The sequence below is a fragment of the Homalodisca vitripennis genome, chromosome X, assembly GCF_021130785.1.
Source record: "Homalodisca vitripennis isolate AUS2020 chromosome X, UT_GWSS_2.1, whole genome shotgun sequence".
In the NCBI taxonomy this organism is placed as follows: Eukaryota; Metazoa; Arthropoda; class Insecta; order Hemiptera; family Cicadellidae; genus Homalodisca; species Homalodisca vitripennis.
This window is the reverse complement of record NC_060215.1, coordinates 42,562,795-42,579,774: the sequence shown is the minus strand read 5'-3', so window position 1 is coordinate 42,579,774 and position 16,980 is coordinate 42,562,795. Positions and strand designations below refer to the sequence as shown.

At 33.0% G+C, this 16,980-nt stretch overlaps 1 protein-coding gene across 2 annotated transcripts in view; it reads right to left on the bottom strand.

The window, feature by feature from the left end:
* Positions 1 to 6,221: 6,221 nt before the first annotated feature.
* Positions 6,222 to 16,980, bottom strand: part of LOC124368964 (synaptic vesicle glycoprotein 2B-like) — a 35,842-nt gene continuing 25,083 nt past the window's right edge. For both annotated transcript variants that reach the window (XM_046826542.1, XM_046826541.1), the window contains 5 exons: positions 13,988 to 14,160; positions 12,349 to 12,608; positions 10,297 to 10,456; positions 10,086 to 10,213; positions 6,222 to 6,362 (listed from right to left, as the gene is read on the bottom strand). In XM_046826542.1, the coding sequence (XP_046682498.1) occupies positions 6,244 to 6,362; positions 10,086 to 10,213; positions 10,297 to 10,456; positions 12,349 to 12,608; positions 13,988 to 14,160 (840 nt within the window). In that variant the 3' untranslated portion in view covers positions 6,222 to 6,243. The remainder of the gene's footprint in view (positions 6,363 to 10,085; positions 10,214 to 10,296; positions 10,457 to 12,348; positions 12,609 to 13,987; positions 14,161 to 16,980) is intronic.

The window sequence follows — 16,980 nt, the reverse complement described above, 5'->3', positions numbered from 1 at the left end:
TTATAGCTAGTCCTACTCGTCTCTTTGGTGCCTCTACATCATCCTCTCTTCCAGTAACTGCTGAATTCCGCGGTTATGACTATCCGCTATCAAGACTATGTCATGTGTGTCTCTATCCATAGCATCACAATAATTGCTTCCACGATTCTATTTCGAATTCATCGTAAGGGATACCTCATATCAGCTTACATTTACAGCTTTCGCCGAACACTTGTTTTTCACTTGTAAAAATTAGAAAGAGAGATTGCAAAAAATTGTTTAAACTATAGATGCTGACTCAGAAAACCAAAATGTTACATTTGGAAAGAGCGTAAACATAATTTAAATTTAAGAACTTGTTACACCGGAAGAGACATGGGTGAGATATGAGGTATAAAGAGTGCACTTTATAAGGATAGATGCGAACTCACCGATGTTAACTTTTTTTTGAGGCAGACGTGGCCGAGCTCCAATATGAGACTAAACAAGAATGAAGTACGAGACTATGGAGTGACCGCGACCGGACCACATCTTCAGAGCAGCTTCTACAACTGAATGTTCTGGCGTGTAAGGGACGCTCCTGGACGGCAGACAGACAGAACCACACTACGTGTTCACCAATGAGAGGTGGTCGTTAAATCGGACTACAGATCCAATTTTTGCAGGATACGTTCACTAGTGATTTTTGCATAGGAATTCTCTAAAATATTTCCACAGTTATCAAAAAGTCTTCTAATAAATATCAAAACTAAACCCTACTCTACTAGATATATTGCAAAATATTATACATTTGCATTTGTTATACATTAACTTTCGTTAATTCTTGGACCAAATACACACCCTGTATGGTAAGACCCACTGGTTCGACCACTACATCCGCACCCTCTAGACTATCAATAGTCCTTGATCCAAATTTACTCAATTTCAACTGAACCACTTTCTCACTCCGTTCAAGGTATCGTAACATCTCTTGCGTTATACACGAAATTATCAATACAACCGTGCTGGCGTTTCGCTACTCGGACTACCTCAGGTGTCATAGTAGGGGTCTGTGCCTCCTTCCCTGGGTACGGTGAAACTACTCGCCTACCTGGATCGAGGACACTCACTTTTATGCAACCGATTTAACCAAACATATCTTCTCCCCCTGTTGTTTAACCTACAGTACTATACAATTGATTACATGATATTCATTGTTCATTATTACAATCAAGCCATTAAATGTTGTGTCGAATAAAAGTAATATATATTACTGATAGTTTAATATTTGAAATTGGCTGATTGAGACCGTATAAGATGTTATCGGTCTGGTCTTACAATTATTACAGCTATATGCTGGGGGTCGACAAATACTCCACACCACGTGTCGTACAACAGACCACTCATGTCTATAGCTCAATTCATTCTAGAGATGCCCTGCGAACAGATATCCAGACAGACCGACAGAAAAGAATTGTTGATACCCATAGGTATACAGATGAAAAAATCTGCTAGCCTAGTGATAAATACACTTTAACGACGCTCAGTCAAATCCTATAGAAATACTGCACCATCATCGAACTCTAGCGTCTCTATATACAAACAAGGTAGGAGTCATGACACCTCGTATCGCATAATATGCTCGCTGAGGTTGCAGTTAAAACTTCAGGTCCTTAGCTCATTTCATTCTTATCATGCCTAGCCAATAGACAGGCGGACTGGCGATCATACAGAAAATAATTTTTCATCCCATCGTTAGACAAAAAAGAAACTGTGTCAACCCACTGAGTTGTTGTTAAGCACTGTAGTTTATTTAGTCCATTGTGATCTTCACATCTAATGATATTTTGAACAGTTTCTTTATTTGAAACTTATTGGTATAAAATTGTATACATATATTTTCAATTGGGTGAAACTAAAACAAGTATGCTCGACTTACACGACCAAAGGCTCAGTGAGACTGGCCTCGTTATATAACTGTTTGTTTGTACTAGAGCCTTATAGAGCAGAAGCAGAGCGAATGAACGAACTGATAGAGATGTAAGGGTGGACAAGAGGACGACCGGTGTTGGGGGAAGAGCGAGTGCGCCGCTGTTCGTACCTCCATGAGCAGCCCGAAGGCGCGAGAGGCGTCTTTCTAAAAATCAACACAGATTCTATATGAATAGGTTTTTGAGATTTCAATAACCTCACATTTTATATACCATCCTGCCAGAGGGACTGACATATTTTTAATTAAAAAAATTAATATGGTTTTCGTAACATTTTCTATGTCATGGACTATATAACTCGTATAATTCCTAAATATAAAATATAACAACCCCTCCGATCATAGTTCACATACCTACAGTAACAATTTCACGTCCTTATCTCTAGCTGTTTTCCATTTGGCTGGATTATAAAATGGCCCAAAATTACTATTTCAAATGTGTACAATTCCACGTGAAGTGACCCAATATATATTTTCTTTTTGTGTCTTCAGGATGGTTATATTGAAGGAATGTTATCATAATAACATTAAACAAGTTTACGCAACCCAAAATATGTTGCAGCATCTTATGCACAACATAATACATCAACGAAATTCAAAAATCAAAGAAATTACTATTGGTACACATCTATGATCTTATGTTTGAAGGAAAGCAAACTAATAACAAATTACTCCCACTAAAGATCGATGTTCGACCAGAAACATATCCCCAAATCACTCTACTCCTTCTGATCGGTTTGAGCAGCATAGCTACCATGATAAAAGCAGACCTAGTAGAAAATAAGCAAATAGATAAAAGTGACTAACCCATATTATTCTCAGCCAATAATACTTCTGTAAACATTGAGTGGAGACCCTTAGTCACCCTTAGAATAAAAAAATAAGCATCACATGCAAGTTCTACATTTCAAAGGCCAAAGGATATAAATGCACCTCCAATTTTTGGCAACATATAGCCATTTCGAAATAACCCAGCCATAAATTAAGTGACCAACAAGATCGAATTGCCTTCTAAACTAAATCATAGAGACAAATTAAATTTATTCGATAAAACAAGTTGGTCAACATTTTACAAAAATAAATTGCACATTTTCACTATCGAATTGGAAGAGTTTGACCCTGAAAAATTGCCACTGGTGAAATTGCAAGAAATTCCTCGTTCCGAGTCGGTAAACTAACTACTTTGCAAGGTAGCTATCTCTCCAAGAACGTCGGCAAATAACGAACTAATCGATACATTAATTTAAAATAACATCATGAAGTGGTATCCTGATTTCGCTGAATAAAGTTCGCCAATAGTTTTAGTAAATGTCAATCAAACCTCAAAAAACGACATGTTGCTGATTTCAGAAAACTTAATGCTACTAAAAATAAGGTAAGTATCGTATACCTTCAATCAACCTCATACTATCATGCCTCAACAATTGCCTCTTGGTAACCGAACTTGATGCAACAATGGCCTGTCATTAATTTATTGTCATCAGGACTCTAAAAACTTGCTATCAGTTTTATGATTATGATTTTTGCTACTTTTATGAATAATTTATGAAAATTAGGTTTAGAAACATTGCATAGCATTTCTATAAAGTACAGTTGGAACAGTTTTGGAATTTAACTACAACCGGTCACCAAGTAGTCTGTTAGTTCCTAGAAATTTCAGCATTCTACAGAAAATATATTTAAAATTATGGAAACATCACTAACTGAAACTATAAATAACAGTAAAAGAAAATTTCAGTGGTCAGATAAATTTGAAATGACTTTCAACCAAATCAAACAGTTGTTCACAAATCCACTAATTTTAGCCCAGTTAAAAAAAGATAGAAACTATTATTAACACAGATAACAGCTTAAACTATATTGGAGAATATTTATCAAAATTAGATCAATCAAATAACAGAGAATACACTGTTTGTTTTATTTTCCGGAAACTTAAAGACTGTGAAATAAAATTTACCAATAGAGAGCGTGAGTTAGTGGCTTTATCATACTGCATAAATGATTGCAGATAATTCACTGTCAGTCGGTAAATTACAGAGTACATGCGTACAGTATTGCAAAAAATTCGAAATGCTTCCGCTAAAAAAAAATATCGCCTCTGCCTAACATGGTTGATTATGAACTGTTTTTTAATACAAACCTCACAAACACAGCACTTTAGTTGACGCTTTCAGTAACAATCCAGTAGTAAACTTCACGTACATTTTCAAAAATTAAACCTCAATTTTATTGGAAAAAAATATTAGGACAGATAATAAAAAATTATATAAACATTTCCTCTCCTGTGCAGAAAGTATTCCTAAAACACTGAAATTTTTGGTTTATGGCAAACTAACATAGATCGACAACACCGTTTTAGAATAATTTCAGGCTTATTATAGGGCCAACGGCAAGCTCTTATGGAAATAAATAGAGTTGTAACACACGCTACAAGACGAATGGCTTTCGCTTATCCATGCAAACAAGCAAACTCAAAAATTATTCCAACACTTAAGCTTTTGCACAGTATATGACTACCCTTATGACATTACTTATGACCAAGGAATCTGTTTAATGATCTAAGTAATGAAAGACTTAAGCACATTAGGTCTCACAGAGACTAAGTCTGAGGTCTCTAAGGTCTAAGTCCTACTTTGATAGAATACCACACTACATATCAGAACACCCAGCAACGTACCATACATTGTCTTCAGCTACAACAGTGCAGTAAATACAAGCACTAACTATTCACAATACTACCTAATCTTTGGAATTAAACCACCCATACCATCAGAAGCCATATATCTCCACCCAGAAGCAGATAAGGATACCGTCGAAACAGCAGTAATTATTAAAGAATCAGAAAAAATACTTCAGAATTTCTTCGAAAAGCTAAATGGTATCAGAAAAACATATTACGATGCAACAAGACAACCAATCAAATCTCAAACAGGAGACGAAGTTACGATCGAATTTCCATGCTTACCAAATTATCACAGAGAAAAGTTTTCATAAACTTTTAGAGGTCCTTTCAGAGTGATTATAAGCTAAATAACTTATATTAAAGCGAATAAAATATTCAAAATCGTTCAAAACCGATCCACGTCTCAAGCTTTAATATATTTCACAAGTGTTCGAACTAAATTTGCTAGTAACACGCAACAATGGTACAATCCATAAGACACCAAAAGAAGAGGTCAGTATGAACTCTACCATAAGGGCTTCCCTCATTTAGAATTATTTATTTAATAAAAGATGGTTTAACACACACACGTGCTTCACTTATCTACAACAATAGAATAAAATATACAATGTAGGTCTCATAATAGTAGCTGTTAAGACAAATTTTAAATTTAGAATCAAGTATTAGGAAATAGTTAAAATTATGAATGTAGTTAACGAAAATTATATTTGTATCTAGCGCTTCGTAGTAAAATTGGTTTTACTATTTAATACAGTCTAAGGCAATGGTAAGAGCAGACACAGAGAGTGCCTCTACTGTTAAAAGTTGTGTGGTAGCATGACGGCGTACGCAAGTTGAACTATCGTAGTTGAGGCCCGATAATTTAAATCGATTAGCGATTGATCAAATCCTGATTGACATGGTTAGTCCCGTAAATTTAGACATTGATCCTAGCAAAAATTCCCAGAAAGCTAAAAATTTTCATAGATGTTAAGAACACAATTTTTATGAAATTGTGAAAAGACCCCATCGATCCCATGTCTGCAAACATTTTTATTCAAGGTAAAATTTCGCAAAAATGGGGTTTTTGAAATTTTCAGCGAAACGGTTAGTTTAATGATGAAATATACCAGACAAAAATTATAGATCATGCATTTATCTACAATAATATTCTTTATCCTTTTTTATAACACTAACCATTTTTGAGAAAAAACAATTACAAAAAGAGAACAGTGATGAAATTGTACCGTTATTTAGTTTAACTTTATATAATTCATATTTTCGTAAACCTGGTACTCGTTACTGGTTAGCATACGTTTTATCCAATGTTCTTGGAACTAAATTCTTGACGGATTAATAACCTGATTGTCACGTATAATAATCTTTTCTCTCTCGAACTTAGTAGCTGCACCTCTTGCAGCCAAGCAACATCTCGCGCGCCTTGTCATTTTAAGTCATTTTCATATTTCGATATCATGCACTTACGTTACAACAATTTATCGAAACTAGAAGCGAAATCATACTTAGTAACTAAGTAATTTGTATAAAAATGTAGAAGAATGTATTACTATTTTATATAGCATACAAGAAGGTAATTAAAAACAAAACAAGCAAATTAAAAAACTAATTTATTTCAACCTATTTCTAATTTTCTTTCTGGTACTGCAATTTTGCCTTGGTCTAGATCTTGATTGTTTGAATTTTGGACGGGTTTTGAGTTGAAATTGAAGCAGAACGACAAAGGAGCACAACCTGTGAACAAGTAATGAATCTTTGACTAATTATAGAATACTCCTTTACATAGAACATAACTATCTAATTTTTACACAAGCCTTGTAAAGAACTTTACTGGTGTTAAAGGATTTCAGTAACAATTATATCTAGTTATTTCTAAAATCTTTGTACTCACTTCTGGTGAGAAGATGACTTTTATTTCATAATTTGATACAACATCAATTCATATTACTTTATTTTCCCTCTTAATAGTCTGGAATGTCGATATATAAATTTCAAGATGTTAAGAATTACTATAGTGAAAAGGGTTGGGATGTCCCCCAAACCAAATTGGTGAATACTTTACACTGGTATTTGATGATGATAATGAAGGAGGAGTATAAGTCATCAATGACATTTTCCCCTCTTATGACCTTAAATGCCTGCCTGATTTACACAAATCTTTGTAGGCTATATATCAACAGTAATTGAAGTCACTGAACAAAGTTTTACCAAAGGTTAAGGGATATTTAGCAGTAAACAATGTAATCGTCTTGATAACGAACCGCATTGAGAATAATAAACTTCTATATTGAGTAACGGTATATAATATTTTATTATTTTTAACTAATGTAACCAAAAAACTAAAATAAACATATATGAGCTATTTAAATCTCATTTATGTATATACAAGGTGTCATAAACTTCTGTGGCTAACATTAATCACCATTTGACAAAAAGATTGATACAAACATAGGTTGAGAAATGCTTCGTTTAGCCGCTAGCCACCATTTTGTATTTTTAATTAAAAAAAATATTATCTTTAAAACTATTTAAGCTAAAGGAACCAAATTTAGGACATAGTTTGGACAGATGAGAGGAAAGTAAAAAAATAATTGTGTTATTTACTTTAATATAAACAAAATGGCGTCTGTAGAAAATCCTTTAAGTGAAATAAAAAAATAACTAGTATAACTATAAGAAAATTAGTAGATACCAACTATTTGAAAAATTTCATTCAAATTCGACCTGTACTTGTTTCAACGAAATCCACCAAACAATAAGCGGGCATGACCACTTTAAATGTAAGCTTGCACAAGCCGGAAGCAGCAAACATAATGTATTTTGATAGGCCTCAGCTGGTTTACGTAGGTTATACAATTTTCACATTATATTAACAATTTTAAATTTTTTACCAATTCCAGTAATCCTTTTTTCAAAGAAATCCGTCAGCTTATAAGCGAGCAAGACGACTTAAAAGATAAGCTTGCTCAAGCCGGGAGTGCCTAACATGTTGCAGTTAAGAGGTATCAGTTGTTTGTTGCTCCTGATACCCTTTGTGAACACCCTGTATATATATAAAATACAAAAAAATATAAAAATAAAAAACCAAATATTGGTAAACTCTTTATATGAATTTTCGTATGTCAGCATACTTCTTCAGATAACAAATAGTGTATAAATATTTACAAAATTAAGTCATTAAACTAACTAAATATAAACAAGAAAAAGAACTGAAATAGAATAATAAACAGGGGAAAATACCTCACAGCTGATGTTTCATCAGAAATACCAAAGAGTAAAAAATTTTTGGAAATTAACGAATGTTCAAACCTAAAGGAAATTTAGATCTTAAAACAAGTTGATGAGCATTTTCGCTCCTTCTCAAATTAACCCTATTTATATTTTCGTTGGCATGCAATGCCTTAAATTGATGTCTTTTAATTTATAACAGTTTTCAATTTTGTCCTGATTATGTTCTCTGGAATGTACAGCGAGGGGCTTGTCATCTCCATGAACAATACTGTAACGGTGACCTGTCATTCTGATACGAAGAGGGTTAGAGGTTTGGCCAATATAATGTTTATTACAAAAATTACAATTTAGCTCATATATTATATTACTTGAATTACAATCAATTGTTCCTTTAATTGGATACGTTTTATTGGTTATGTTACTACTAAAATTTTGACTAGAGGGCATAATTTTGCACGTACCACAACGTGGTTTTTGACAGGGTTTACAACCGTTAAAAATTTTCTCTCGATTGTTTTGTTTAAGATTGGTTTGGACTAGCATATTTTTTAGATTTGACGGTCTTCTAAAGATGACCCTAGGTGGTTTTGAAAATATATCTTTAGATTCCGATGATGACTGTAGAATATGGAAAGCAGTTTTAAAAATAGGGTTTATTTTGTTAAGTCCGGGGTAGAATTTGGTAGTAAATTTAGGTTCATCTAGAGGAAAAGATTTGTTGTAATTAAAATTTGTTGTCCTATTAATTTTATTTTTTACAAGTTTGTCGGGATAATTAAAATTTTGAACGTGTTTGTTAATTTGTTAATATAATTTGTGAAATCAGACTCATTGCTACATAAAGTCTTTGCTCGAGTGGCTAAACTTTTTGGAATACTTTTTTTACATGTGTAGGATGGCAACTAGTATAATTTAAGTAATTCATAATGTTGGTATCTTTAACGTGAATTTTTGTTTTAAGAAAGCCTTATTCTAAAAACACATCAACATCTAGGAAGGTAATGATTGTGTGGGAGTATTTCCAAGTGATATTTAATGTTGAAAATTTGTTAAGGGAATGTAGAAAATCTTTAAGGAGATCTTCACCATGTTGCCATATCAAGAAAATATCATTTATGTAACGATACCAGATCAGAGGAAGTTTATTTTGGGTATTTAAGAAATTTTGTTCAAAGAAGCCCATAAAAAGATTTACATAACAGGGTGCCATTTGTGTTCCTATTGCTGTACATGTGATTTGTAAATAGAAATAATCTTTGAATTTAAAACAGTTCATTGTTAGGATAAACTCTATTAGTGTTAAAAGGAAAGAAGTAGAGGGCTTTGAATGTGCGGATCTGGTATCAAGGAAATGTTTAGTTTCGTTTAAAAATCAATGGGAGTATCATTATAAGGCTAAAAATCATGGCTTTTTGTGATATATGAGAACTTAATTCCTTACGAAAATATGGGATCGGAAGGATAAGTAAAAATTGTTATAAACATTTTTAGCCGCAGTCTAGTGGTTGTCATATGAAAGGCCCTTGTAAAAGAAGAACAATACCGCAAACCATATATCTCTATCTCAATCCAGTACAAAATAGCGACCTGTCAAAGTTTTAATTTAAACGATACGCTAAGAATCAAAACTTATGTTAGCAACAGTAAGGTTAAGATTTAGAAGTTTAATGTAAGATGACATTAAAATTTTAATGATACAAATACTCCATATTATTTTGTTTCTATATAAATTGCTATATAGTACTAGTAAAATTATTCTCATAAATCTTTAGTAAATATTCCAGCCACTTCATCATCAGTTGCTCATTTGCTACATGTTTTTACACATCTCTGATAGAATTTTAGAAATGTAATACCATTCTTTTGTAGTTGTATATGCTAAGGAAGATATATGTCCACATTTTGTAAACACTTGTACAACTTTTAGTATAACCAGTCATACTAGTGTGGGAATGAAATAGTTATTGAAAGATTCTCCGTGAATTTTTACTACTGAAATGAACATGTATACCGTAAATGGTATGAAACATATAAAATGTTCAATGCAATATCGTGTACAGTCCACCAATCTATTTAAGAGATTAGTCAGTCTACGGAGTTTCCACACCATAATTCAGTGATATTACACACGTTAAACATTAATTTCTGAATACTTAATTACTTGTAAACCTACAGGCATGATAGGATTAAAAGGTATCTTCTGGTAGGATTCACAATTGTACTTACACAAAAACATCCCAGCTATCAGGTAAAACAGGAGCAGACAATGTGAATCTATCAGGTGACTGAAGAGCTGTGACCCCAAGATGGAACCCAACCTTCCACAGATTAAACACAGGGATACGGCCATAGCTCTGTCGCATAAAATACAAAAACATCTATTTAGTTTCTTTATTGTGGTTCATTTACAATAACTTGTAATCTACAGTTTCTTTACCTGATATAAGTTGGGAAGAATTCAACCATGAAACTGGCAATTATGTTGTAACATATACCAGTAAAGAGAGGCAGGCTCCCAAAGAGAATAACAATGATTGTGGCATCTGGGATCCAAACTATCAGGATTGTGCTCATGCCTCCAATTATAAAACACAGCACTGGAAAAAATTTGATTTTATTAAAGATGGATAAGGTGAATGTACAGTAATCACTTATTAATTCTTTATTCTAATAACTAAATAAGTATTTACATTGTTTCGAGTTGCAGCGTGCATTAAGGTTAATATCCACTCAAAAACAACAATTGTTTTTTCAATTTATTGCCTCATGGATTGAATTCCTGGCCTCAGGATGTTAACAATGTTGAAGAAAAATTGCTCCTGTATTTCGGCGATAAGCATTATTAAAGAATTGTGGATTGCATCTATGATTTTGATTTATTAGCTAATTAATTTTGATTTGTTTTTATCGACTTTTATGTTTGTTGTTTTGAACTACTAAAATGAGAAATTTCTTAATGACTTATCTGCCTTTTTTTGGAATAGGTTTTAGAAAATAATAAAAATTATTTTAAAAATTTAAATTAAGATCTTATTTTGCTAGTCAATTTACAAAATGTCAAAAACAGCCATTTTTAGACTAACTTTGTCTGACAATTTTTATGTTTTACTAAAAAGCTGATTCCAACACTGTATAGCCTACAGTGAAATATCAGTCAGGATTACCAACTAACCGTATAGTAGGATAAACATTCCCATTGCACAACCATATATGGAATAAAAATGTGTCTTATTCTTTGTTGAATATCACGAGGAAAGTGTACCATATATATATATATATATATATATATATATATATATATATATATATATATATATATATACATATATATATTGAAATATATTGAATTGAATTGAATTGGTTTATTTCCAAAAGCTTACATTTCAATGGCCCCGCTAAGTACAACACTTGTCAGCGGGGTCCAAATTACAATGTATTTATTATATACGTATCAAAATTGGCACTTATTATTTTTTTAAAGTTTACAAGCAATAATAACATATATATATATATATATATATATATATATATATATATATATATATATATATATATAACAGCATAAAGGTTTGTTTAATTTTATCTTTACACACACACACACACACACACATATATATATATATATATATATATATATATATATGTATATAATTTATTTCAATAAACATTGAATCGCAAAAAGACTTGCTCCGCTGGGACTCGAACCCGGATCTCTCACTTGCCGGGTGAATGTGCTACCATTACACCACGGAGCCCTCACTTTTTACGATTCAATTATTTTGTATTTGGCCGTTTCTTTCACATATGTTTTTAAATAACCAAACTAACGTATGATCGGAAGACCAAACACCTGTCAAATAACTTTTATTTACATTCATTAAATTTGTATAAATGGCAATAGCCGAATTTAATTTATTTCAATAAACATTGAATCGCAAAAAGACTTGCTCCGCCGGGACTCGAACCCGGATCTCTCACTTGCCGGGTGAATGTGCTACCATTACACCACGGAGCCCTCACTTTTTACGATTCAATTATTTTGTATTTGGCCGTTTCTTTCACATATGTTTTTAAATAACCAAACTAACGTATGATCGGAAGACCAAACACCTGTCAAATGACTTTTATTTACATTCATTAAATTTGTATAAATGGCAATAGCCGAATTTAATTTATTTCAATAAACATTGAATCGCAAAAAGACTTGCTCCGCCGGGACTCGAACCCGGATCTCTCACTTGCCGGGTGAATGTGCTACCATTACCATATATATAAATATATATATATATATATATATATATATATATATATATATATATATATAATTAAATAGCCTTGTGTGTGTGTGTGTGTTTGTGTGTGTGTGTGTGTGTGTGTGTGTGTGTGTGTGTGTGTGTGTGTGTGTGTGTGTGTGTGTGTGTGTTTATGATATCAATGGAGATTATGTTTGTGATAGTTATATAGATAGATAGATGTATAAATAACTTACTTAAGAAAAGCTTCCTGTCTATAAAGGATAATACGATACTGGCAAAAACCATAGCCAATGGTCTCAAGAGGGCAATGACGAGGTTGGGGAGGAACACAGCAGTGTTGATTGTGGAATGACACTCTGAAGGATGAATATCCAAAATCACGCTGGAATTGTAAGACATCATTTCACACATGTAGAAATCACCTTCATGTTCTTGCTTGAAGTAGGCAATGCGATTGGTCACCTCAGGTAGCCATAATAGAACTGTGTTTATACTGAAACAAATTATATATTATAGAACACTCAGTTCTTCTATGTGAAATTATGGTCTTTAGGTTGTTCAATCATTTGAAGTTTGTTTTCACTTTCTTTCATGCTTATGGAAATGTTTAAAGATTTGGAAGAAAATTGTTAAAACCTTTGTTACAAAACAAGGATGTTGTTCAAAATTTGCTGAGCTTGCCTATAGTGATATTGCCTACTCGATCGGATTACACCAGACTTCTTTATTAATACTATTGTCCAAATTTGTTAAGCACATCACGCAGAGATTAAATGAAGTTAAATACTTTTATTTACTACATCCAGCACTATTTACTTAGCCCTATTTTTCCTAATAATTAAGTCAGTACGTCTATAATACAAAATCCAATTTTAAACACAGCTATTAGTGTAACGACATAAATAACATAGCTATAATATTCAAAATAAATAAATACAATACAAACTGAGTTACATATATAAAAAAAAATTGAATATTTAAATTTGCAACATTTTACAACAATGAAATCTTCAAGAGTGAGAATTAACAGAATTTAACCCACCAACAACGAAATCTTCGACCTTAATTTGAAATGTTAGTCTCTCATATGTCTTAATAGTTATTGTGAAGGTCATTTTACGACTTTGGGTCAAACCACTTAAAAAGTCGCTGACCAGTTTCCAATCTAAGAAAATGGTGCTGGCGATCTCGCCAAGGATTAATTTCAGCCTAAGCATATAGAGAATACTCTGGGCGACATCGCCCGTTACATGAAACATGAACTGTGGAGGATGCGCTCTTATGTGGAGGCCTTAATATGTTCAACATTATTTCCTTCTACCCTAAGAATAATAAAGTATTGCTCAAATTGAAAGCTCGTCTATTTAAAACACAATGTGTTCTGTAATGCATACCACATTATATATCGTTCAGAAGGAATATCCAGTTTAAGATGTTACCAACACACCATGAACAATAAAATGAAAGCCATTTAGGAGAGATTAAAGTAAATGAAATGAAACTAAATGAAATGGGACAGCACTGTCATCAAACCTTCTTATTTGTTCAAATCTTCCAAATGCCAGATTCCGACTACATCAATACTCAACTATGCCACGATAGGCTGATAATGTTTTATACTGTTGTGGACTGACTTGTTTGTTTTAAATGTTTTCATACATGTATACTAATTATCGTCATATTGTAAAATCTGGAGTATCATTTTTCAGTTGGATGCAATTTAGTTTACAAATAATGGCCATTCATCAATAAGATGCTGGTTTCACATGAAGGTGAGAAAGAAATGTAAGTGAAATGTAAAAATAAAACATTTAGGATTACTGTAACTTGATAATTATTGTTTATGACTTAATGAAAGATCTTATAAATTACCATAAAAACGTAACTGAAGTCGATAAAACACTGACTGTCATAATGGTGAGATAGGGTGGTTTCAGCAACGGGAGTGTCTGGTCACAAACATGTTTGACCACACCGGTGACTCCTTTCCTTCGAGCAGGGGATGTGGGCATGTCTTCCCCAGCATCCATACAAATTGAGTGCACCTGAATACAATCACATTAACACAAACACACAACCCAGACGAAAATATTAATCTGCAAAATCCTCATTATATGACAATTAACAAATCGTTGCTATTCCTAGTTACCAAAGTTACATTTTGCAGGGTCCTTAAGGAATTTATTAAATAAGACTTCTTGTCTAATATGAAATTATTAATCATGGTTAATATATCACAACAATTAGCGTACCCTCGGGGTTTTAAACTCGCCTCCGCATTGATAAAAAATATTCGAGGTACTGCATATTTGAACTTGCGCTAAACTGAAATTATACTCGTAGTCGAACCATGTTCATAGTTCAGTTTCGTTTTTATTTATTTTGGTATTTTCTCAATAACAACTGACAGACAGTATAAAAAAGCTTGCGCTTAGTATTTTTTTCGGAATGAAGAGACCAGGTACAAACCGTAGTAGTTGTGAAATACAATAACAGCTAGCCTCTGCAACACACTTCTCGCACTTCGAGCGTGAGATACGGTGAGTAACGGTAGTTAACAAGTGCCTATCGTGCATCACTTTGAACGGCTAATTTGTAATAATCTAAACATCATTTTTATCTCTATTGCTTTTGACGATAATTGTATAATTATGACTTGTTAGTAATAAGTGCCGACAGTGTTAGTAGTAACGAAAAAATAAAAGTCAACATCTTTAGTGTGTTGATTGTACTATTTTAAAATCTTTTTTTTTTTTACTCATTGTTACTGTTACACTTTTCGGTAAGTTTATACCAAAAATATATATACTGTAGTGGGGCTGAGAGTTTAAAAGTTTTTACTTCAGATATTCATACATAGCTATATAACACTTGTATCAGACGTGTATATTGAGTTGCAAAGAGGAAGATATAAAATTATATGTTTATAAAACTGTGTTTTTGTGTTTGATTTACCTACGGAAATAAAATTACTGCTGATACGTCTAAAGTTATGCAATGGTGCGTTTAATTGATTTATAACCTATATTAATACTCAAATGTTCACGAAAACTGCACGTACCCAACCAAATTAGGAAAATATCGTGATCTGTTAAATAATGCTCGTCAGTGGAAATACTTAGTATGACGAAGGGTATGCTGTGGACAAGACAGTTGATACCTGTTCTCCGTATTGATCGAAATTGTTTGACTGAAGATTGGCGGCCCTGATGGTGTACACGCCATTTAATGTTCTATTATTTTACGATTTAATAGTTGGTTTTAATGACATATATCCTTCAACCAGATAAATTCTCAGTAGGAATGCTATTTTTTATGACAACTGTAAAGGATATTTTAACAACTTGTAAGTAATATATGATCTTACTGACATTTCAGTATCTTCGTACATTTGAGGAAAAACATCGAAATATAGACTAACGTCTTGCAAAATTACTGGCAGTTATGAATATAAACTGACAAATATTCTGAGCAACGCAGACGCGTATATACAGTCTGCCAGTTTCGGGGATCTACGGGATCGCAGCAGCGAGCCTGAAGACACAGAGCTCGTAGACAATCGCGCTCTCTATCAGATAAGCGGCTATTTCATAACAAGGTCGACGGCCCTATAGTACCTTCACGCTATCTATGACATAAGCGGATAATTACCCAGGTACTGCAGTATCAGTTGCACACCGGAGCGAGGGTTCAAATCCAACTGAAGCATCCTATCTTTTTGTATCCGACTAACGAATGGACACACTTTTTTTAATAGAATAACTTTTTACCCAAAACAAGGCCGAACTATTATGTAATTATTTATATACTTCACCAGATTCAAATTATTGGCAGGGATTTTATCCTTGACAATACCCAAAATGATAGGCCTTGTATAATTTTCCAAAAGCATAAGTAATAGATTAAAGAGGACTTTGGTGAATGGTGGTATATCGCGGTGTTGCCTCGGAAGAAATTGTGAAGCGACAGTGAGAACGGATTCGAACGTGACAAAACATATTCGGACTTTACCAGATGTCGTCAAGACATTTCCAAACCTTCCAAATGGGGGGAAACATAGTATTAATTTAAACTACTTCATAGAATCGGGCTCTGGTGTACAGAAATTTATTAAAGACAAATTAAAAATATACAGTCCAAATTTAAAATAAATCAATCTCGGAACATGAATATAAAAGAGAAACTCTATCTTTTTTCAAACTAGAAAATTACGAATTGTCAAACATTTTCTGTAGAACACGTAATAAAGGGGGTGGTGTGGCAATTTTTGTGTCCTCTAAATTATAAACCACTTAATATTGATTATAAGTCCGAACTAGACTTAGAAGCTGAGACGGTAAAAATAAATACCAAATCTATTGGAACAATACACATTATTGGACTGTATCGCTCACCCAATGGTAACTCCCATTTTTATCTATTAGATTAGATTTAATTTTTTTGTTCTTAAACAATTATAAATTCCTTTTTAATTGGTAACTTTAATATAAATGTGTTGGTATGTACCAACTCCTTAACCCAGCACCTACGGGACATTCTAGATTCTTGTGGCCTTAATTGGTCATTAAACTCGCCGACTAAGGTAGAACAGCCATCGACAACGTAATTACCAATATCTGGAATGTCGTCTCTATCTTGAATACGGCCATCTCGGAGCATTTCGCGCAGGAGGTTTTCGTCAGAGATTGCATTTATAACAACAATAAATGTGGAGTTCAAAATTTTTTTGAAATTATAAAAGAATCTACAAAAAGTATGTTCCGAAATTGTTATCGGAGACAAACTTTTTCATAGCCAGAATAAATAGCAAATGATTTTACTTCCTATTTCTCTTCATTGTCTTCTGTGTCGTTAAGCAGAGGGCC